The following is a 24,166-nucleotide window of genomic DNA, read 5'->3' on the forward strand; positions in this document are numbered from 1 at the left end:
GAAGTGTTTTCCCTAAGTAAACTGTTTGGTTCTTTGAGATATTTATTTTCCGTATTATGAACTCAAGCTTTGGAAAGGCAGCTAGCTTTAGGAATATTTAGAGGGCTAGACTGACATTGTCTAATGGCTGTTTGGTGTTGGGGGAGACAGCATGGAATTTTGAACTGTGAGTTGAAGGTATCATTTATCAGAACCACTGGAACATGTTTGGAAAGACCTGAGAAGTTAATAAAGATTTAACGTCAGCTCCTATGAAAACAGTTTAACATATTGTTATGAACGCTATTTCTTTTTTAACTACCTTCACCATTACTATTGTACCCCAGGCCTAAATCATCACGGGGTAGGAATCAAAGGTGAATATATGGTTTTGCCCAGGAAAGTTTTATTTCACCTATGGAATAGCCCAACCGTTGGCCATACTAACTGGTTTCTCTGGTATTTGTAGGGGATCGATGACATCACTGGTGAACCATTGGTACAGCAGGAGGATGACAAACCTGAAGCAGTTGCTGCCAGACTAAGACAGTACAAGGATGTGGCAAAACCAGTCATTGAATTATACAAGTGAGTGTGCTTCAGTGTTTCCATGGCAGATGGCCAGCCAGCAAGGTGTGGCTCCTCATGGGAAGGACATTGGGCTGCAGTGGGGTAGTGTTTCTTTAAGCTTGATAAACCCAAAAGGCCCAGTACCTCTCAGATGAAAGTCAGATGAAATGCTGGCATTGTACGTGGGAGAGAATGCCTGGTACTTTTATGCTGAAACTCTTTTAAGGACCAAAACCTGATCATCTCTGTCTGCTTGACTGTAAAACTGCATCTAGACTTTTCATTTTTCTCTTAAGGGACTGAAATAATGGCTTACATTTTGATACTCCCATATGTAAATATCTGACTTGGATAGAAGATTAGAAGGGACTTTTGGCCCCCACACGTCTGGAGGGTGTTTAAACAAAGAAGAGCTAAAACTACAGATTGCAAATTCACATGGCTCCAGAGGCCAGGCAGTTACTGGAAATGAGTGTCAAACCTTGTCAAGCTGGGCTGTTGAGTGACAGTTGAACTGGACAGCTTCCTCTGTTTCTCCAGCCAGTTATCACCCCAGGGACACTCAGGCTCAGTGTGACCAGTGATCCCTGTTTTTCAAGAGAAGCAGAAATCAGGCTCTCTCTGTGGAAGAAAATCCCAATTTTTATTATTTTATTTTATTTTTAAATTTTTTTACACAACATTTACAGCTTTATTGATAGGGTATAGCCATTATGCAAAATTCAGCCATCATTATACAACCTCATTTCCCATCTAAAATAAGTGAGAATATATTTTACTTTAAATGGGACGTACTGGCAAAGTGCCAAGAATTAAAGACTAACCTTAAAGTCCTAATTTCATACTTCAAATATCACAAAAAGCTGTGATTCCCAAAACCATGAAAGCATAATGAAATAACTACACAGAGAAAAAGGACATTTAACTCATTTCATGCTTTCTTAATTTTATATAGTGAAAACGGACATATTTATAACTTCAGCATACTTCATAAAATCATTATTCATCAGAAACAGACAAATATTTACAAAGAAAATTTAACTTAAATTTCATAGTTGCTTATAAAAAGGCACTTGAAAGATTGGCCTGTATAAAGAAATGAGTCTTGTCAAGAGATGGTAAACTATAAATATAAAATATACCACAACGTTAAAAACCTCATAGTGTTCTATAGGAAAATCTCTAAAGATAACTTAGTCTTTCGGGGTAAAAAAGTATTTAGCATTACAGATTTAAAATGCAAATTTTATATATGAATTCAATAAGGAATACATTTAAACCCTACATTGCCACATAATCATCATCTATTTTGTGGAAAACAATAAAAATTACGTACTTTATGAACATGTGTACATCAAAACCAAAAGGTTACTTTTTACTTGTTCCTTTATTGGCAACTTTGATGCATTTTTTAGGTTTTGGTTCCCAGAGCGCGTTTTTTACAAATCTTGAAGCCACCCCCCATCCAGCTTGCCAGCCTCTTTCTCGTCTGTTATGTCCTTGACTCTGTTCATGTATACTCCGATTCTTTCTAATTCTTGCTTTACTGGATGTTCCTTAGGATTGATTCCCTGAGTTGCCAAATAAACCCAAAACACTGAATGTAATGTGTAAGTAGAAACTAAATCCACTTTTCGCTCGTTCAAATGGGTCCAACTTCTGCAACAACGCAACTCATTTCTAGACACAGACGTCACGGTCTTCAGCGTCTCGGCCACAGCACCAGTGGAATTCTCAAACGTTGATAAATACCATGACTTTCTACAGGATAGTCTTCATTAATTTCTTCGCCTGCCATTATGACCAACTCGCGGGCCTTCCACTCCTGCCTACCTGAAAGCAGTCAGCGGCGGTGACATCAGTGGTGCACCGGCTCTCCCCAGTTTTTATATTGGCAACAAGTTAAAAAAATTTTAACCGCATGGAAGCCAAACAAACCCTATATGTGGACTGCATTCGGGACAGAAGTGTACAGCCTCTGCTATAATCAGTTTCTGACCTTGTACCCCCCGAATAAGTTAGCAACCCTGTAGATATGACGTTGCTGATCATATTATTAGGACACGTCTTGTATTTCATGATCTATTGTTGTAAGTAATAAAGGTTTTAGAGTAGCAAGGATTGTCAGTGATTTGCTTTTTAATGTATATATTGAGGCAGATTTGGGGTTGTCCCTATAATGTTATTCTTGGATATGTTTTTGTTTATTTTTTTAAGGTTTTTTTTTTTTGTTTTTTGATGTGGACCATTTTTAAAGTCTTTATTGACTTTGTTACAATATTGCTTCTGTATTACGTTTTGGTTTTTGTGCCCCGAAGCATGTGGGATCTTAGCTCCCCGACCAGGGATCAAACCTGCACCCCCCTGCATTGGAAGGCGAAGTCTTAACCACTGGACCTCCAGGGAAGTCCCCTTTAATATGGTTTTTTTTTTTTTTTTTTTTTTTTTTTTTGGTACACGGGCCTCTCACTGTTGTGGCCTCTCCCGTTGCAGAGCACAGGCTCCAGACGCACAGGCTCAGCGGCCATGGCTCACGGGCCCATCCACTCCGCAGCACGGAGTGTCCCGGACCGGGGCACAAACCCATGTTCCCTGCATCAGCAGGCGGACTCTCAACCACTGCGCCACCAGGGACGCCCCCCTTTAATATGTTTTTAAAGGGGAGAAGGAAAGGTGGCACGATGGCAAGCTTGCCAGAATTGCTGGGGGTGTTGATACATTTGTAGGGGCTGTTTTGCCGCTCAGTGATGTGTGATATAGACAATGAGATTGTGCTTACCGTATGCCCAGGATCTTCTTCTGCTCTAATATCATGTCAAAAGGAAACCTAAAATGCTTTGTATGTTGGACTTTGTTTTTCAGGAGCCGAGGAGTACTCCACCAATTTTCTGGAACGGAGACTAACAAAATCTGGCCCTATGTTTACACACTTTTCTCGAACAAGATCACACCTATTCAGTCCAAAGAAGCCTACTGAGCCCTCCAGTGGAAGAACCAGGAAGATATGGTCATCCATTCAATTGTATGTGTAGTGTTGGTGCCATGTCCCAATTAGCAGCTAGCTGAGATAGCTTGCAGCATCTTTTCTAGTTTAAATGGTGAACTGCTATGAAAACTAATGAATAGAAAGAGTTAATGAAGAGGCTCTTCTCTGCCTTTCTAAAAGAGGGGCTACCTGCACATGTTTAAGACGTCCCTGCACATGTCTCAAGTCCTTCACAAGAAAGAAAGCAAGTACAGGCTGGATTTCAAGTGGTGTATAACCCAAGCTCTAGCTGATTTTCGACAGCCATGTTGTCGCCATAGTGGCCTTTTCACACGTGATGGTGGTGGTCCCTGGTTCTCCCCAGCGCCCAAAGGCTGTTGAACCATAGCACCAGGAGGCCTGAGAATGCCAAGGGCTGTAGCTGCCTTTGTCCCAGGTTCTCTGGTATGTGTCCTCCTGGTGACAGTGGGATTGAAGCTAAGCTCTCAGTGGTTGCTTCTCCGGCCTTGAGTCACTCTCCACAGTTCATTTTTTCTCTTAGGAATGACGCCTTCTCTCTGCATCCATACTCCATAGAATCTCTCCTTTCCAGTCATCCTGGAATGAAAGGATTTGGCTTTTACTACTTTTATTAGACATCTGTTTTCTCCCTTCCTAGACTATTAAGTAATACAGATTGTTACTGCTTTTATCCCTCTCAAATTCCTTTCTAAGAGCTGAGAACTAGGGGACTGTGTTGAATCTCTTTATGCACTAGGAACTGAGCTATGTGGAGGGTCTATTTAAACTGCTGGTCTGACTCTCATGGGTTGACACTGCTCCTTTCTTTTATTGTGGCAAAATAAAACCCTCAGAGTCTTTAGGGAACCCTGAAAAACTGGCAAATATTCACCTCCATAAATGTTAAAAGATCATATCATATCTTACATATGGAAGTAAATAAGACCATATGGAATTACTGGACTAAATGAATAGTTTAGCTTTTTAGTCAAGACAAAAAAAATGTATTTTGAAAATGCTGCTAAATATTGATGCTGACAGTGTTTTTCTCCTGTGAGTGACCCAAGCATATTATAAATAGATGGTGAAGGGAATGGAGCCTGTGGGGTTGAGGAAAACGTTGCACTAGCCATGCCTAGACTGATGATGACAGGTTTACGATTATGGGATTTGACAAAAATCGTAATTTTTTATTCTATTCCAAAGATGCTTTCTATAGGGTGGCCATTACGTCTAGAAATATAGATCATACCATTTTGTCATTCACTGAAATGTAGTATCAGTAAACCATTTATTTAAGATTTGCCTGGTTTCCAGACTTGGTGGCCATCTTTTATAATTCTTGCTCTCCTCTGGGAAGGACAATGAAATTTATTCCTGTTGCCTTAAAAATAGATATTCCTCCTCATGCATCGTGATTGTCCCCAGGGAGGGTCCTTTACTATCCCTGGGAGTGACTTTTGTCTAACTCTTCGTACTGGTGAGAAAACAAAAGAAGCCTATTTCAGCATAGGTGGTGTTGAAACACATTATTTATTTTCCGAAGATGTCGCAGTGAATCCACAGTCAATTCACTGACCAATGGATTCTGTATGGTAGCCGTACATCTTCCTTACAAATACTGCCCCCCACTCTTGCCAGTCTCTCTCCCTTTGTCCCTTCATGTGAATGTTCTTTGGCTACCTTAGTGGAAACACAGACCAGTTTCCTCCTTATCCTCTGAATCAAAGTGAAAGAAGATTATTTACTTTTTAGGTTTATGCATTTAAAATGCCCAGTTCAGGTATTTGAAACATCAGTGCATGATAGTGACTTTTTAGAAGACTTGTGTTTGAATGCCAGTTGATAGGGACAGGGTGAAAATCAGACAGGCAGATACAGCTCAGGTTTCCTGGGGAATTGGGCAAAGAAAAACAAGTCTGCTATGAGGAAAATTGCTTCTGCCATAGAGACAATTTCCACAAAGTGGGAAAAGTAGAAAGTTAAGGTTGTTATATGGATCATTCAGAAGAGGAAAGTGTGTGCTTTTTTGGAAGCAGAAAAATCTTCAGACCTCTTTCTTCACTTCTTTCAATGTTTAGCAGATGTTCCAGTGTAACCACTGGCTTTGGAGTTTTTCAAAGAGGCATGGGAAACGGCCTAGGTGACCCCTGATTCCATATACTCTGCTCCTCCATCCTTCCCTCCCTTCTCCCTTCCAGCAAAATAGATGCTTAGTGCCAGTGTCAGAACCACTCAGTGTGTCTCAACACTGCGCTGTTTCTGTGGTTGCCCTGCAGTTGAGGGCAATCACCTTTGCTAGGTGAGACCAATAAAAGCCAAATACTGTTTCTGTGGGCTTTGAAAGATGATACTTGTTTCATGTTCAGTGGCCTAAAAAATCTGTTTCTGGTTTTCTTCAACAAAGTCTCGTTTTTCCTTCAGTGATTTTGTAAAAAAAATAAAATTTTCTTGAAAATATTTTGACAAAGGTCAAATTAAAGGGATATCTTTCTTTAGTTTTCCTTCTACTACCACACATGAGGTTCCATTACAGTTAGGCAAAAAGAGTAGTTTGGCTGGTTTCTAAGATTCCTATGTGGCCTCACCTTCTGTGACTCTAGCCAGCTCTGCGTTCAGTTTGCTTTCCACTATCCTGACCGGCTTCCCGCTTACTCGGAACTTGAAAATATTGCCGTGTTTAATACACTCTAACACTAAAGCAAGCATATAATAGGTACCATTTATCGAAGGCCTACTGAGTGCTATGTACAGTTTTAGGACCTTTACAAACATCTCATTTACTCTTTCCAGCATCCTTTGAGATAGGCACGATTCCATGTTTATAAACAAAGAAGGCGAGGGTCAGAAAAGTAAAGCATCTTGCCCTGGCTCCTGCTGCCAGCGCACAGTGTAGTCAGGACTCAAAGCCAGGTTTTCCTGACTCTGCTCCTGGATGTTAACTACCTGCGTCCTGTCCCAAGCAAGGCAGGGCACTGAGCTGCTTGATTTTGCTTATATTTCCAAGTGGTCTCATGTCAAAAATAGCAGAGTTCACTATGGTGACATTCAGCTCTGTATGGGACTGTCCTTTTTTTTTTTTCTTTTAACTTTTGCTTAAGCAAAGGAAGCTGCTAGAGGAGAGTCTGAGCCCTTGATCCTCCATAACTACTCATTTGTAAATAAAGTGAAAGGCTGTCAAAGTAGACTTGGGTCCAGGCTAATCTGTGGCAGAGGCAAGCTCAAGGTCTTCACCTACCCTTTCAGTGTCCATGGCATTGTGCCCCTGAAGGGACCTTTATGCTTGAGCCACCCCAGCCGTGGTGCTCACACACAGGCCTGGACTCCTGCGAATTCACCAGACACTACTCCCTTTGCTTCCCTGACATCAGAACAAATCCCTCCCTCACTCCCACCCCGAGACAAGGCCCTGATAGTAACTGATCTTCCCTAAAGGGCTAGCAGGTGAACAGATGGTGACTGAGCCCCTAATATAGGGTCATCCTTGACTTTCATACTATCTTCCCTGTATGACATTACACGTGAACATGATCCTGAATGCCAAATCCACACCTTTGTCCACCCTCTGATGTGGTGGCAGTGCTTATCATGCACGGTTCCGGCAGAAGTGGGATATTGGCTTCCCGTCTCACCTTCCTTCCACGGGGTCACTTCTGGCATCCTCCAGCAGCCCAGCTTCACCCAGGCTGTGCCCCTCTCTTTGGTAGGGAAGGGAAAAAGGTAAGAATAGGCATAGGTGACAGAGGATTCTTGGGAGAGAGGTGATGGTGTGGCCTTTTCTGCCATTACTAGATTGTTGACAGGATAAATTTAGATAGAAAGATGCCTATATAAACCCATGAATAGGGTTTTTGTAAAATTTAGTTCACTGGGACCTGAGTTCAATATCTGACTTTGGCTATTTGTTTAAAGAGGTCTTACCATCTGCTGGGGGTGGGGAGTGTCTTTGCCCAAATCATAAAGTCAGCAGATTTCCAAATATATTAAGGTATCAGCATATTCTTGGTAGTTACTGTTTATTGGTACTTGGTGCTAAGTGTACTGCATCCATTGTGTAATTAAATCCTCCACAATTACCCTATGTAATAGATAGTATTATCTCAGTGATCTTGCCTCCTTGTATTTAAAAACTGAAATAATCCTGTCTACTTAACCTTTTCCTTTACCTATAGGGATTAATCAGGAAATTCAAAAAGGCCTTTTTTGTACGTTTCTGTAGTTTGAGCTCCCTGTTCTCATGAATAGGTAAAACAATATATTTGCTCCCACCTGGAATCCTTGCTTTTGGCTCTGGTGCTGAGACAGGAAATGGGCACTGGGTGGGTCCTGGTGGTAGTTGCACACTGTATATACAGAGGGCATGTGTCTCTGTACTCTACTGGGTCACAGGATCTCGGGAGGCATTCGTATCTACCTGATGAACTTCATTTCTTTTCATTTAATAGACGATATCTTTTCTCACTGCAGTAGTTTTACCAGAAAGGCAATTCATAAGACAGAGGTGTATTCGTAGTATGAATTGCTTTCTCTGTATTCTCCACCATTCTCAGTACTCCTTGTCTATTTGGTGTTTCAAAAGAAGAGCCCAGTAGCAGAGACTTCTTTGAATAAGGGAATGTGGTCTGGTCATAAGTTATTCTCCCTTTCCATAAATACCTGACCCAGTCTGGTTTCCAGATGAAAAGTGTGCAAGACCCAGGTGTCGGGGAACCATGAAGCTGTATTTCAACTATGAGGAAAAATCTGCTTCCTGCATCTGTTGAGACGTAATTACAAGTGTTGAGAAATGCCGTACCTTAACAAATTGCACAGTTCTTGCCAAAATAAATGCCATTATCTGTATGCTTCAGGGAATTCCCTAAATTGGTGTGTGTGTGTGTGTGTGTGTGTGTGTGTGAGAGAGAGAGAGAGAGAGAGAGAGAGAGAGAGAGAGAGAGAGAGAATATTCATTCCTTCTTTGGTGATAATTAGGCTATTCCAGAAAGCACAGTGTTAATTCTTGAAATAAAAGATTTCCTATTTAAACACATGTCAAAGAGCAGCGCACCTTAAAGATTCTCCCTGGGGTTGATGTGTGTCTAACTTCGTTTCATAAAACCTTTCTCTTCTTCATTTAAAACTTTGGATATAAAGTCAGAAATGTGTTAAATAAAAACAATGTTTTGTGTTTAATTTAGAGAAGAATAAAGGGAAGAAAAACAAAAACTCAGTCTTTATGTAAGCTACAGGGTGTCAGGGCTTAGAGGGCTTTTCTAGTTTTATGAGAATTTATACTACTGATTTTTATATGTTCTTGTTTTTGAGATGAATAGATCTTGGGAAATTGTTGAGTTACAGAGACATTTCACTATGATCCCTCTCGAGCTTAAATCAGTTCTCTAACCGAATGACAACTTGTCTCTGGTTTACTGTCCTGTGAGATGTCAGCTCCATTTTCCCAGAAGTCATGTGTTTACGATGAGTCAGTGCTTTTCCTCAGTGTGAAAGTTGTCACCCCTCTTGATTTCGGTGTATGTGCTTAATTCAAAGATTCTAAACCTGTAGTCTAATCTGTACATGCTCTCTTAACTGTTAATTGTGTTGTTGATTTTATCTTGCTTGAAGATTGATTCATACTTTTTAATTTGATAGAAATAAAGTTTTTTTTTCCGCTTATAACTAGTGAGTTCCTTTAACATTTCTGTAGCTTTTTACACTTGGGAAAAGACACATCTTCACAGAGATTCTCATTTATGCCACTGTGCAGCCACCCCATCGTCAACAGTGTTTTCTACAATTTGTAGATGGGGAAAACAAGGAACATGGTGTTCGCTGGATAAGGTGACAGTTGGTGGCAGAGTGAGACCCTGAAACCAAGAGTTATGACCCCCAGTCTCATTTTCTTGTCTGTTCATCATGTTGCCTTACTTTGTTTACCCTCAAGCTCCTTATTTTCCAGCACTTTATTAACATGTTTTCATGGACCACCTTTTTTTTTTTTTTTTTTTGCGGTACACGGGCCTCTCACTGTTGTGGCCTCTTCCATTGTGGAGAACAGGCCCTGGACGCGCAGGCTTAGCGGCCATGGCTTACGGGCCTAGCCACTCCGTGGCATGTGGGATCTTCCTGGACCAGGGCACGAACCCGTGTCCCCTGCATCGGCAGGCGGACTCTCAACCACTGCGCCACCAGGGAAGCCCCATGGACCTTCTTTAGTTTATTCTTAAAACAGCTGGATGATGTGAGCAGATCCCATCATCACATCCTACAGATTAGGAGACTGGATCAGAATACGTGGAATACGTGACTCTAAGGTCCTAGAGTCCCGGCTTACTCAGCAGAAGCAGAACCCCCAGGCCTGTCTGGTGGGAGCTCGAGGCATGGAGGAAATACAGCCTCTGCAGGAGAAGCTCCCGGTGGCAGGGAGAGGGGCAAACGCCCTGGCTTCTCCCAACCTCATCTTCTCCTGTCTCCTTTATAAAGGGGCCTTCCGTTAGCTGCAGCCGGTCAGAAGCCAGCTAACACAGGAGCCTGGGGAGCGCGTTCTCCAGGCTTCCATGGCCCTGAAAGGTGAACTGGACATGATGGCAATGTGGGAGATCGTTTTAAAGTTCAAACCATTCACCTTTCAGGAGGATTTTACATCTCTGCCCCATGGGCTTCATGCTTGGGTATGTGATGTGCTTTAGCCACTGGACTGTGAACAGAAATGAAGGTGCCGCTTCTGAGCAGAAGCCTTAGGAGCCAGAGCATGGGCACCCATCTCTGTAACGACACTGGCAGCCTCATGGGGCTTTTCTTTTACCTGAATCCTGAGGTAGAGACTTGGAGCAGGGATGCAGCCAATCCGTGATGGACGGGTAGTGTGCATGAAAAACCTTTATTTTTATAAAAGCCACTAAGATTTGGGTGGAGTTTGGTACCATAGCATAATTCATCCCAAGCTGACTGATAGAAATGGGTCCAAGATGAATATGTCATCCAGTTATAACTTTCTCTTATCAACACTATTAGGCTGTGGGGCTGCAAAGATGAATAAGACCCAGTTTTTGTCCTTGACTTCCTTACAGTCTCCTGGAGGGGATGGACAGGATTAAATAACTACACATAACTGTTGGAGTTAATCACTGGGTTACACTTGACAGAATATAGGTGGAGTGACTCTTGGCTGGCTAAGTAGAGACCAAGGGAGAGTTAATATTTGAGCTGAGTGATGCAGGAAAGAGGGAACGCAGGCCAAGGGGATGGGATGTGTATCGACGTATAAGCATGTAAGCCAGGTGGAGGCCAGGACTGGGGAGATAAATGTAAGATCAAGTTGTATTGACCTGGTCTTAAAATTTGCAATAGACAGTACAGACTCTGCTGGGAAGTGACTTATCCGATTTGCATGATAAAATTGTAATTGTACTACAGGTCTGAACTAAGAGGTAGGGTTCCCCAAAAAGGAATGGTTGGATTATAACGAATGCCTCCAGAGGAGAGTTTAATGCCTCCAAGGGAGAAGTCAGGAACAAAAATGAGTGAAACAAGAGTGAGGGGAGGTGGTGTGGGGGACACTGCTTTTGCTGAAAGGGGAGCCACTGTGTGAAACCTTTTTTTTAAATTAATTTTTATTGGAGTAGAGTTGCCTTACAATGTCGTGTTATCTCCTACTGCACAGCAAAATGAATCAGCCATACATAGACATATATTCCCTTGAAATCTTATTTTTAAATGTTGGCAATTTAAACGTTAGAACGCATTGCACGGGCCAAACAGCATATCATTTTAAGCTGGTGTGGGACTGCTGGATCAGAGGCACTCAGGAGGTAGGAATGAGGGTCTTAGTCTAGATATCTATGAAGTGAGGGGGTAGGATATGTAAGGGTAAGGCACTATGAAGGGGACGATTTTCTAATTTTGATGACCAAAAGAAATGCATAGTTATATAGAATTTTGCTTTATCAGAGAACACCACCTGCTTAAATAAATCACTTGAGTTTTTTCTCCCAGAGTTCAACTGGGTATGATTTTCCCCATATTTTCCCCATATATTTTCCCCGTTTCAGCCACTGAATATGTAAGCAACCAATAATTAAATGAAAACCATACCCATACTTGAGGGAACCTTCCTAAACTAGTTATGTTGTATATGCATTTTATATATGTGTGTGTAAATAGAATTATATATGTATATGTGTGTACATATATGCCTATGTTACAGAAGATAACATTTACAGTTTACTGAAGGTTTACTCTGTGGTGACAGGCAATGGGCCAAGCATTGTATACCAGTTATAGATGATGAACCTCAGGCTTAGAGAAATTGAATAATTTGCTCAAGACCACCTACTCAGTAAGTAGTAGAATGAAGACTTCAACTCCAGTGCTCACTTACGATTATTCAGCTGTTCTTCCTCATTCTGACTCTTACTACCCAAAGACCCAGAAGGACCACAATTAAAGGCCCTGCAATCAAGGCATCTTTGGCCTTGGGCAGGACTTGCAGGAGTCAGGGTGGAGAGCCTTGCCACTTGGAGGTGACTAGGATCTGAGCAGTGTTGAGTTTCTCCTGTGACCAGCTTTTCTCCTAGTCAGGATCCTAGCACCAGTCCCTTTAACAAGGCAAGAAGACCTCCCATGGAGAGGTCTTGCACCCCCCATTCTAAGTCCATGCACCCTGAGAAAATGATTCCCTGCCGAGGAGGAATCAGGGATACAAAAAGGTGTGGTCCATATCCAGATTAGTCAAGACAGATCAGCCACTCTCTTCACAGTAACGCCCCAAATACACTGACCACTGTAGATCCACTATGTTATATTCCATCAACCACCCTGGGTGCACTGACCATCTCAGACTACTCTGGACATGTTGACCTTCAAGATGTACCCTGGGCACATTGATCATATGCACTCAGCACAATATGGAAGCCTTCTATCAGCCCAGCAGGGTCAGGGAGAAGGGGGTACAGGCTAACATTGCTTAAAGTCCTGAATGAGCCATCTTCCATATTTTATCTGTATATAAAAAATAAACTGTGGACTTCCTTGGTGGCGCAGTGGTTGAGAATCCACCTGCCAATGCAGGGGACATGGGTTCGAGCCCTGGTCCAGGAAGATCCCACATGCCACGGATCAACTAAGCCCGTGTGCCACAACTACTGAGCCTGAGCTCTGGAGCCCATGAGCCACAACTACTGAGCCTGCGTGCCTAGAGCCCCTGCTCCACAACAAAGACAAGCCACCACAATGAGAAGCACGCACACTGCAAGGAAGAGAAGCACGCGCACCGCAAGAAAGAGTAGCCCCCACTCGCCGCAACCAACACCCAATGCAGCCATAAATAAATAAATAAACTTATTAAAAAATAAATAAATAAAAATAAACTGTTTCCCCCATATGAAGCCAATAAAACAGCCCAATTTTTAGTGTTCATATGAAAACCTTACCTAAAAATTTATAAATGTTGGTATTTATCAATAGAGGTTAGATGGTGAGGACTCTTTGAAGATGACATGCCTCAATCTTACTGTTTCTACATGTCTTCCCCAAACTATAGAGATCGAGGAAAGCAAACAAAATAACAATTAACTCACCACATAACACAATTAAATCTACCACATAACCAGGAAACGGAAGACTGCAAACTCTCATTGCATTTGAGTGGAGAAATAAATATCTGTAATTAGTAGCATGGAGCCCATGTGGAAATGGAGAGTGAGGCAGCGATTATTTGGAAAAAGGAGAGTGCAGTGGCATCCCAGAGTGTCCCACATTAAGTGGAAAAATACTGAGAACAGCCATGCTGGATTAGAGACCTCACTAATGGGGGAAGGAAGGGGCTTGAAGGTACATGGGGCTAAATGTTTCTGAACATGTATGAAGAGGTGTAGCTTCTGGGAGAGAAAAAGGAGCTTGGAAGGAGGAGGTATCTCTAGGAGATTTAGTGATGAAGAGGGAAGAATAAAGAAGTTGGTGGAAATTTAGTTTTTCTAAACTCTCCCTAATCATCCTCCCTTATCCCACAGAGCCTCTTCGTTAGAGAAATTGTATTTCACTGTACCAACTGAAGAGGGGACTCTTGAACTAAGAAACTAGTAAGTCACTCAAATCCTTCAACCCTATCCGTAGAAACATCTGGTCCATCCAGAAAAATCCAAAAGTCTTGAAAATGAACAGGTGAAAGCAGCCAACATCCACACAAAGTCACTTTCAAAAGGAAATAGAGAATCAAAAATCTTCAGCTGATGAAAACACCCAAGACCCAACCTTCAACCAGAAGACACTGTAGTACAACACTCCAACATGAATCATATATTGTTAGACAAGGCATAAAGTTATGAAAAAACATCACAAATCAGTAATTCACAAATGCAAAAGAGAAGTGGGCACAAAAAGAGGTGTGGAATAAGAATTGACTGAATGCAGAAAAGAAAGTGATTGAAATGACAACGATCTCCAAAATGAGGACTAAATTACAAGATGTACAAGAGGGAATAGATTCAACAAAGTATACGAAGGAGATATGGAAACGTGAAATGAAAATTTCCATGAGGATGAAACAAAATAAGAAAAAGTGAAAAGCTCAAAGAAAATAATGGCTATAGAAGATAGACAAAGAAGACCTCATACACCTATAACGGATTCTGTAAAGAAGAAAAGCAAATAATAAAGCCAATGTTTAAAGCTATAATTCAATAAAAACTTAGCAATAAATAAATCCTGAATCTATATATTGAAAAGGACACTGTATATTGAAAGCTACACCATGGCACTTTGAAAATTGATTCAGAATAGTCAACTTTAAGACATATTTTTTTTTACATCTTTGTTAGAGTATAATTGATTTACAATGGTGTGTTAGTTTCTGCTTTATAACAAAGTGAATCAGTTATACATATACATATGTTCCCATATCTCTTCCCTCTTGCGTCTCTCCCTCCCTCCCACTCTCCCTATTCCACCCCTCCAGGCAGTCACAAAGCACCGAGCTGATCTCCCTAAGACATATTCTTGTATGTCCAGGAAAACTCCTCTAAGCCTTCAGGCAAAAAGACCAAGTGATTCAATGTACAAACCAAACCAACAATGGCACAATATTTTCATGGAAAGAAAGTGTGAACCAAGGACTTCATATCTAGCCAAGCTGACCTTCACTTATCAAGGAGATGCGGCCAAAAAAAAAAAAAAAAAGAAAGTTTATAGTTGATGACTCTGGGTGAAGGGCACCAGGGATAGTATTCTTTTAACTTTTCTACAGATGGGAAAAATTTTAATTACTAGGCGGCAAAAAAATTTTAACTTTAAAAATATATTGACTATTTTGAGTATTTACTGATTTCTTAATTCCTCCCTCTCCCCAGCCCCTGGTAACCACTAATCTACTTTCTGTCTATGGATTTGCCTGTTCTGGACATTCCACATAAATGGAACAATATATGTGGCCTTTTTTGCTTGGCTTTTTCACTTAGCATCATGTTTTTAAGGTTCATCCATGTTGTAGCATGGATCAGTACTTCATTCCTTTTCATGGATGAATAATATTCTATTATATAGGATATACCACATTTTGTTCATCCAGTCATCACTTGGGTTGTTTCCACTTTTTGGCTATTATGAATAACGCTGCTATGAACATTTGTGTACACGTTTTTGTGTGGACATACGTTTTTAATTCCCTTGCTTATATACTTAAAACTTAAGTTCCTGGGACAAATGTATGGATGCCAAGGGAGAAAGGGGGCGGTGGGATGAATTGGGAGATTGGGATTGACATATATGCATTATTGATACATGTATAAAATAGATAACTAATGAGAACCTACTGTATAGCACAGAGAACTCTACTCAGTGCTCTGTGGTGACCTAAATGAGAAGGAAATCCAAAAACTAGGGCATATGTGTATACGTACAGCTGATTCACTTTGCTGTACAGTATAAACTAACACGATATTGTAAAGCAACTACACTCCAATAAAAAAAAAGAATTAAGTTCCTGGGTCATATGGTAACCCTATGTTTAACTTTTTAAGGAATGGCCAAACTGTTTTCCAAAGTGGCTGTTACCATTTTACATTCTCACCAGCAATGAGTTCCAGTGGGTTCCAATTTCTTCACACTCTTGCCAACACTCGCTATTATGTATTTTTTATTATAGCTATTCTTGTGGATGTGATCTTATTGTGATTTTGATTCACATTTCCCTAATGATGTCAAACATCTTTCCATATTTTATTATTGGCCATTTGTACGTCTTCTTTGAAGAAATGTCTATTTAAATAATTTGCCCATTAAAAAACTGGGTTATTTGTCTTCTTATTGTTGAGTTGTAAGAGTTCTTTATGTACTGCATACTAGACTGTAATCAGTTATAAGATTTGTAATATTTTCTCCCATTGTATGGGTTGTTCTTTTCACTTTTTTGATAGTGTCTTTTGAAGCACAACAGTTTTTAATTTTGATGAAGTACAATTTACCTAACTTTTCTTTTGTTGTTTGTGTTTTGGTGTCATATCTAAGAAACCATTACCTAATCCACAGTTCTAAAAGATTCATCCCTATGTTTTCTTCTAAGAATTTTATAATTCTTACATTTAGTGCTTTGATCTAAATATTATGAGTTAATTTTTGTATATGGCATAAGGTAGGGGCTCCAATTCCTCTGCATGTGGATATGCAATTGTCCAGCAACATTTGTTGGAATGACTGTTCTTCATTGAGTTGTCTTCGTACCTTTGTTGAAAATCAACTGACTATAGATATATGGTTTTATTTCTGGACTCAATTCTCTCCTATTGATCTATACGTCTATCCTTATGCCAGTACTACACAGTCTTTTTTTAATTTTTAAAAAATTTATTTATTTTGTTTATTTTTGGCTGTGTTGGTCTTCGTTGCCGCCCATGGGCTTTCTCTAGTTGCAGTGAGCAGGGGCTACTCTTTGTTGTGGTGCACAGGCTTCTCATTTGCGGTGGCTTCTCTTGTTGCGGAGCATGGGCTATAGGCGTGTAGTGGTTGTGGTGTGTGTGCTCAGTAGTTGTAGCTCGCGTGCTCTGGAGCACAGACTCAGTAGTTGTGGCACATGGGCTTAGTTGCTCCGCGGCATGTGGGATCTTCCCAGACCAGGGCTTGAACCCATGTCCCCTGCATTGACAGGCGGATTCTTAACCACTGCACCACCAGGGAAGCCCACTACACAGTCTTTTTTTTTTTCTATACCTAAAATTAAATTCTGTTTTGAGAACCATTCCTCCCAGGTCATAGAAACTTTTTATTTTTTTACACAGCAGGCTCTTATTAATTATCCATTTTATACATATTAGTTATACATGTCAATCCCAACCTCCCAATTCATCCCCCCCCTCCACTGCTTTCCCTCATTGGTGTCCATACATTTGTTCCCTATATCTCTGTCTCTATTTCTGCCTGGCAAACCAGTTCAACACAGTCTTTTTTTTTTTTTTATTTTAATTTATTTTGGCTGTGCCGGGTCTTCGTTTCTGTGCGAAGGCTTTCTCTAGTTGTGGCAAGTGGGGGCCACTCTTGATCACGGTGCACGGGCCTCTCACTATCGCGGCCTCTCTTGTTGCGGAGCACAGGCTCCAGACGCGCAGGCTCAGTAGTTGCGGCTCACGGCCCTAGCTGCTCTGCGGCATGTGGGATGCTCCCAGACCAGGGCTCAAACCCGTGTCCCCTGCATTAGCAGGCAGACTCTCAACCACTGCACCACCAGGGAAGCCCCTCAACACAGTCTTGATTACTGTAGATTTGCAGTACATTTTGAAATAGAAAATGTGAGTCTCTAAACTTTTTTTTGTTTGTTTCTTTAATTTTTATTGGAGTATAGTTGATGAGTCTCCAACTTTGATCTTCTCTTTCAGGAATGTTTTGGCTCTTCTGGGTCCCTTGAATTTCCATTTGAATTTTAGGATCAGCTTTTCAATTTCTGCAAAAAATGACATCTGGGATTTTGCTAGAGATTGTATTCAATCTGTAGATCCATTGGGGGAGTATGGCCATTTTAACAATATTAAGTCTTCCAATCCATGACCATGTAATGCATTTCTATTTATTTAATTCTTCTCCAATTTCTTTCACTGATATTTTGTAACTTTTGGTGTACAAATCCTTTGCTATTTTTTAAAAATTGTTGCTAAGTATTTTATTCTCTTAACGTTACTGTAACACTGGAATTGTTTTCTTAATTTCATTTTCAGATTTTTTTTGCTAGTACAGCTATACAATTGGTTTTTGTATATTGATGTTGTGTCCCAACATCTTGCTAAATGCCTTTTTTAGCTCTAATAATTATTCTTTCTCACGCTCAAATCATCCCAAATTTGGCAAGTAGGATCCTTTTCAAGTTGTTCTTGTTTCTTTTTGACATGACTCCATTGGTGACTGAACACTTACTTGATTGTTGGCATAAGAGTTCACAGTGTCATCTTGTACTTTCCCTTCTAAAACCTGGAATTAGTCATTTCTTCACAGAGCTCTGGTCTCTTTTAGTGGGGTAGTAGGGTATTTAGAAACCACCAAGATCTTGGCACCATGTATGCTCATCGTTACTGTGGTGACATTAGATAGAATTAAGAAATATATACATTTTAAGTTATAAGTTCATACTGATATTTCTAATTCCAATTGAATCATTACAGAATTTTTCCATACCCTCTTTTATATCTTTCTTCTCCGACTGAAAATCTTATTTCCTATTCACATTAATATATTTATTTATTTGTTTTATCCCAGTGCTACTCCCAGTGTTATATAAATCAACTCATTTTGTTTGTTTGTTTGTTTGTTTGTGGTACAGGGGCCTCTCACCGCTGCGGCCCCTCCCGCCGCGGAGCACAGGCTCCGGATGCGCAGGCCCAGCGGCCACGGCCCATGGGCCCAGCCGCTCCGCGGCATGTGGGATCTTCCCGGACCGGGGCACAAACCCGTGTCCCCTGCATCGGCAGGCGGACTCTCAACCACTGCGCCACCAGGGAAGCCCAAATCAACTCATTTTGTTCTTCAGAAATTAGGAAGTTTTTCTTCTAAAAAAATTGCTAGTCCAGTTCAATAGTGTGCCTAGAGGCCTAGTTGATTTACATCTGGTTCTAGCTCCTTATTTTCTTGAAGACCACTAGCAGTTGGCTGTTGATTTTTGTATGTTAGCTTTATTTTCTGCTATCTTAAGGAATTCCTTTATTATTTCTTTGTTATAGTATTGATTCTGTTGGGTCTTTCATGTAGAATATCTGTACATAGAAATAGTTCTACTTATTTTCCACTTTTTAGTTCCAATTGTTTTCTCTTGACTGACTGCGTTGGCTGATATTTCCAATACAGTGTTAAGTCGTAGTGGAGACAATGGCAACCTTATCTTGTTTCTAGCCTTAGACTCATGTTTCTCCATAAATAAGACTTCTTAAATTTTCTCCATTTCAAAAGTTAGCTATGTTCCTTTCATTGATTCTTTCCTAAGAAGTTTTAATTATGTATCTATGTCATATTCCATCGATTTATGTTTTTGTCTTTATTATCTCCTTCCTTGTGCTTTCTTGGTTCAGTTTGTTGTTGTTGTTGTTTTTTCCTAGCTGTTTAAGTTGAGAATTTAATTCATTTATATTCATTCTATTATTTTTATACATGTTTAAGACTGTGAATTTTCCTCTGATTATTGTCATAGGAATATCTCACGAATTCTGAGATGCAGTGTTTTCATTATAGTATTTACTTTGTATATTCTCTTCACACAAAGGCTGTTTAATAGTTTTTCTTTTAAATTTCTATGTGGAAGGGCTTTTGATTTTTAATTTTGATATTAATTTCTAGCAGTATTGCATTGTGGTCAAAAATTTTTTGGTATGATTTCTACTTTATGGAACTTTTGAATATTCTTTTGTGAAGTTTTGTGACTCTCCATGAATTCTTGAAAAGAAGACATATTCTCTATTATTGCATATCTGCATTTAACTTATGGACAACTATAAGTGAGTTCTGTTATTAAATTCATTAAGTGTTGCATCTGAGAAAAATGAGATTTTTAATCAGGATTACATTGCAATATATTAACATAAGATTCTACTCGAAATCTGGTTTGGCTAACCACTGTTTTTTTGTTAGAAGTTTGTACTTTCTCAGTTCCTAAGGTCTGATATGCCAGTTGGCCAAAGCTGGAAAGAGGAAGAAAATTTCATATTTTACAATTACCCTGAAGTGAACGATGAAAAACATTTTTAACTATTAAACTCTCAAGAATTAAAAATACTGATGATATTCAGCATTGTGAGGTTATAATGTAAAGGGAAACATATACTGTCACAGGATATACAAGTTGATAGAGTGACTATGGAGGGCAAGTTGCTAGTATATATCAATATTAAAAATTCACATGTCCAGGGCTTCCCTGGTGGGGCAGTGGTTGAGAGTCCGCCTGCTGATGCGGGGGACACGGATTCGTGCCCCAGTCCGGGAAGATCCCACATGCCGCGGAGCGGCTGGGCCCATGAGCCATGGCCGCTGAGCCTGCGCGTCTGGAGCCTGTGCTCCGCAACGGGAGAGGCCACAGCAGTAAGAGGCCCGCGTACCACAAAAAAAAAAAAAAAAAAAAAAAATTCACATGTCCTTTGATTCTATATACTATTTATTTTAAGGAATTCTTCCTACAGAAATACATATGTGCACAAAGTTATATACATAAGAATGTACATTGAAGTCTTGGTTGAAACAGCAAAAACTAGAAACAACCTAAATATCTTACACTAAGGATATGGTTAAGTAATACATAAATCATACTCTATCTTTATGTGGAACAATGTGTACTGGAAAAATTGTCAGATATATTCTTAATGAAAAATATAAACAATATGTAGTTTATGATTCCATTTATGTAAAAAATTGTGTGTGTGTTTGTGTATGTGTGTGATGGATAGTAAGTCCATAACTCAGGTGTACAAGACATAGAACTTTTTTTTTTTTTTTGCCCCCACCTCATGGCTTGTGTTATCTTAGTTCCCCAACCAGGGATTGAACCCGAGCCCTTGGCGGTGAAAGCGCCAAGTCCTAACCACTGGATCACCAGGGGATTCCGAAATAGAACTTTAAAAATTTTTTATAATTTTCTCTTATAATTTGGTCTAATTTCTGTTTCTAATCCTCACCACATCAACCTTGTAGATATACTCTCAATGAATTTGAAGTTTCTCATTCCTTCTCTCCAGGGTTGCATCTGAGTTCCAAGGAACTGGGAGATGGGATAGCAACTGGTCCCTCTGATACTCGAGGTCCTCTGTCAACACAAGCATCTGCCAAGATATCCATCTTCGTGATTCTTGGTCATCAGTCACATAGGTGTTTCCATCCTGTCAGCTCAAGATGTTCTTCCTGCTTCTTCTCCATCTTGCCCATGGGCACAGAAATCATTCTTCAGGCCCAGGACTCGTTTTGCTGATCCTTTCCCTACCATGGCACTGGAATGTCTGAGAGACTGTCTACGGGCAACGTCTCAGGATGCTGCCTCAGAGACAGGCTGCCAAGCCCCTCATTCCAGGACACTCCAAAATCTATATCTTCACCTCTTTCTTTCAGACTCCCTGCTCCCCTCCTCCCAGGGAAACATCCAAGCATGAGGAGAAGATGAGTGGGCCATCCCTCTGTCCTCAAATCCTCTACTTTTCTTACTTATCGTATGTATAAACTAAGATTCATCCTCATTCCCGGGGTTTCAAACTTTGGAAAACCAGAGCCAGGGGAAGACCCTCACAGCCCTCATACTTGTTTTTTCTCATCCTTCTCTCAACGAGCACAAAAGAGCCAAGGTGTTTGAATTGGAGAGTTACAGCAAGAAAGGAATTTGGTTAATATTTCTAAATATCTTCTTTATTTTTTAAAGTTACTTTTATATTTTGTAAAATTTTTGGCTGCGTTGGGTCTTCATTGCCGTGTGTGGGCTTTCTCTAGTTGTGGTGAGCGGGGGCGGCTCTTTGTTGCAGTGCGCAGGCTTCTCATTGCGGTGGCTTCTCTGGTTGTGGAGTATGGGCTCTAGGCACGTGGGCTTCAGTCATTGCAACACGTGGGCTCAGTAGTTGTGGTGCATGGGCTTAGTTGCTCCACGGCATGTAGGATCTTCCCGGACCAGGGCTCGAACCTGTCCCCTGCACTGGCAGACAGATTCTTAACCACTGCGCCACCAGGTAAGTAAGTCCCTCTAAATATTTTCTAGTGATATTTTTTACTCATATTTATTCATATGTGGAAATGTAGAAGAAAGGTCTGGAAAGGTATATGTCAAACAGTTAACAGTTGCTGCCTCTGGGGAAGGCTGTGAAGAGTAGGGAGCTGCAACCCTGCTGCATGCCTGACAGGAGAAAGAGAATGACATTTGAGAACCCACTAACGACTCCACACACTCCAAACTAGAGGTTTAGAAAAAGTGACATTACGAGATACTCCTTTTTTCCCCTCCTTGTTTGCTGACTCTTTACAAGCAGAGTGGGTGTCACCTCTCATTCATCGCCTCCTAATGGATAGGATTAATAAATAATGGATTCATCTAATGAGTTTCTGATCTATATTTAATTTCCAGTTGGAATCTTTAGTGGACCCCAAAACCCTATTTTATCTCTGTTGTTTCAAATTCTTGCGATGAACTTTGTTTTTGTCACCAAACCTGTTAAGGAGTAGTAAAGTAAACGAATGCCTTCTCAGCTGCAAGCTGCTCCACAGTCTTTGGTTCAAATGTAAAGAGGAAGACCTAAAAGGAGGAAGGGGGAAAGCAAAGGGTCAGGATCCAATAAAACACATAGTCCCAGGACAAAATACCTGCAAAGATTAGTGGAAGGGGAAACAGATCCATGTATTTGGAGAAAGGTCACACCTGTCTTATTGTTTATAGGCCTCTGTTCTTGGCCTAGGATGCTTCAGTGATTTAGTGGAAGTAAAATTATATTAATTAGATTTATAGCTGGGAGAGATTGCCTTCTGGATAAAAGACTCAAGATTCAAAAGACCTTGAGGCTAGGTCAAAACAACAAAATGCAATTTAATGGAAATGAATGCCAAGTCCTACATTTAGGTTTAAAACATTCAGTTGCAGAGTATAGAATGGGAGGAACTTGGCTTGATAACAATTTTATGAAAAAAAATTCTGAGATTTTAGATAACTATACACTAGCCTAATCCAAGGTTTAAAACTCCTCCACCCGTTAAAAAACAGCTAATAGGATCTTCGCTCCTATAATAGGAAAATAGTTTTGTGTTCAGATTAATGGAGGAGTTATATTGTACTCAGTATTGGAAATATTTCCAGATATATTGCTAACAAAAATTATGAACAAAATGTAGACTATGATACTATTTATGTAAAAAACGTGTGTGTGTATGTGTGTAGTGGATATGAACTAAGTCTTATATTTAATTTTCAAATTTCAGTTTCAAATTTCAGGTTATAAAGTAAACCTTCATAAATGTTTTTTTTGTCCTTGGCTGCATTGGGTCTTTGTTGCTGGGTGTGGGCTTTTCTCTAGTTGTGGTGAGCGGGCGCTACTCGTCGTTGCGGTGCACAGGCTCCTCATGGCGGTGGCTTCTCTTGTTGTGGAGCACAGGCTCTAGGTGCGCAGCTTTCAGTAGTTGCAGTGTGTGGGCTCAGTAGTTGTGGTGCATGGGTTCAGTAGTTGTGGCACACAGGCTTAGTTGCTCTGTGGCATGTGGGATCTTCCTGGACCAGGGATCGAACCTGTGTCCCCTGCATTGGCAGGCAGATTCTTAACCACTGTGCCACCAGGGAAGTCTCAAAATGAATTTTTTAAATGTTAAAAAATTATTAAGTGAATCCCTTGGCATGGCCACGTATCTTGATAGACACTGAATATAGAGTGTTTGGGCAATACCTGAAGTACTTGGGGAGGTTCTGGGTTCTACTTTTTAGAAAGCCATTTTGAAAGAAGAAAATATTCAGAAGAGAGTGAAAAGGAGAAGCCGCAGAAAGGGGGTAGGTAGGTGAAGGACCTGGCGCTGAGTGTGGGGAGGGGACAAGAGGGCATATTTTTCAGATATCTAATGAGAAGCCCAAGGCAGAGCTAAGACTGGTGACTAAATGCTATAAAGATGTTAGATCTATGATCAATACAAAGAAGGCCTATAACAGTTATTACTATCCCACAATGAGTAAGGCTGAGTTCCCTTTCCACTGTGTTCCCTGTCAACTGGGAAGATGATGATGATGTGAACAATAATGGTTACCATTTATTGAGTATTTACTAAGTGTTTTTCATATATTATCTCATTTAATACCCACAACAGTGCTATGAGGCTGAGAGAGCTTAAGTAACTTGCCCAAGGTTTGATTGCCTACCCACAAACCCATAAAAAATGGAATAGTCCAGTACATCCGTATTTCAAACACTTTTTGTTCTGGTCATCTAAGACTTTTTTAGCAAATTGATAGTTCAGCCTATTTCAACATCCAGCAGAGAGTCTGACAACAGTTGATGCTCAGTGTGCGTTAGTTGAATCAGAAATAGTAATCTATGAATGGGAATGAAGCACTGTGTAATAAGAATGGGCTTTGGAATAAAATGCACTCTGCCATGGTTACAGATCTTGAGATGAGCCCAAGAGACACGAAGCGTGTTTCTAGAGCAGCGCTGTCCAATCGAATTTTCTGCAACAATAGAACTGTTC

The 24,166-nt window shown here is 40.5% G+C and overlaps 1 protein-coding gene and 1 pseudogene across 1 annotated transcript in view; one reads left to right on the top strand and one right to left on the bottom strand.

Annotated features, from left to right (window-relative positions):
• AK4 (adenylate kinase 4) overlaps positions 1-4,853 on the top strand; it is a 72,028-nt gene extending 67,175 nt beyond the window's left edge. The window contains exons 5-6 of the mRNA XM_065877173.1: positions 449-567; positions 3,412-4,853. Coding sequence (XP_065733245.1) covers positions 449-567; positions 3,412-3,526 — 234 coding nt within the window. The 3' untranslated portion in view covers positions 3,527-4,853. The remainder of the gene's footprint in view (positions 1-448; positions 568-3,411) is intronic.
• LOC136130928 (nuclear nucleic acid-binding protein C1D pseudogene) lies at positions 1,918-2,347 on the bottom strand (annotated as a pseudogene).
• Positions 4,854-24,166: the final 19,313 nt, after the last annotated feature.

The sequence above is a fragment of the Phocoena phocoena genome, chromosome 1 (assembly GCF_963924675.1).
Source record: "Phocoena phocoena chromosome 1, mPhoPho1.1, whole genome shotgun sequence".
NCBI classification, from domain to species: Eukaryota; Metazoa; Chordata; class Mammalia; order Artiodactyla; family Phocoenidae; genus Phocoena; species Phocoena phocoena.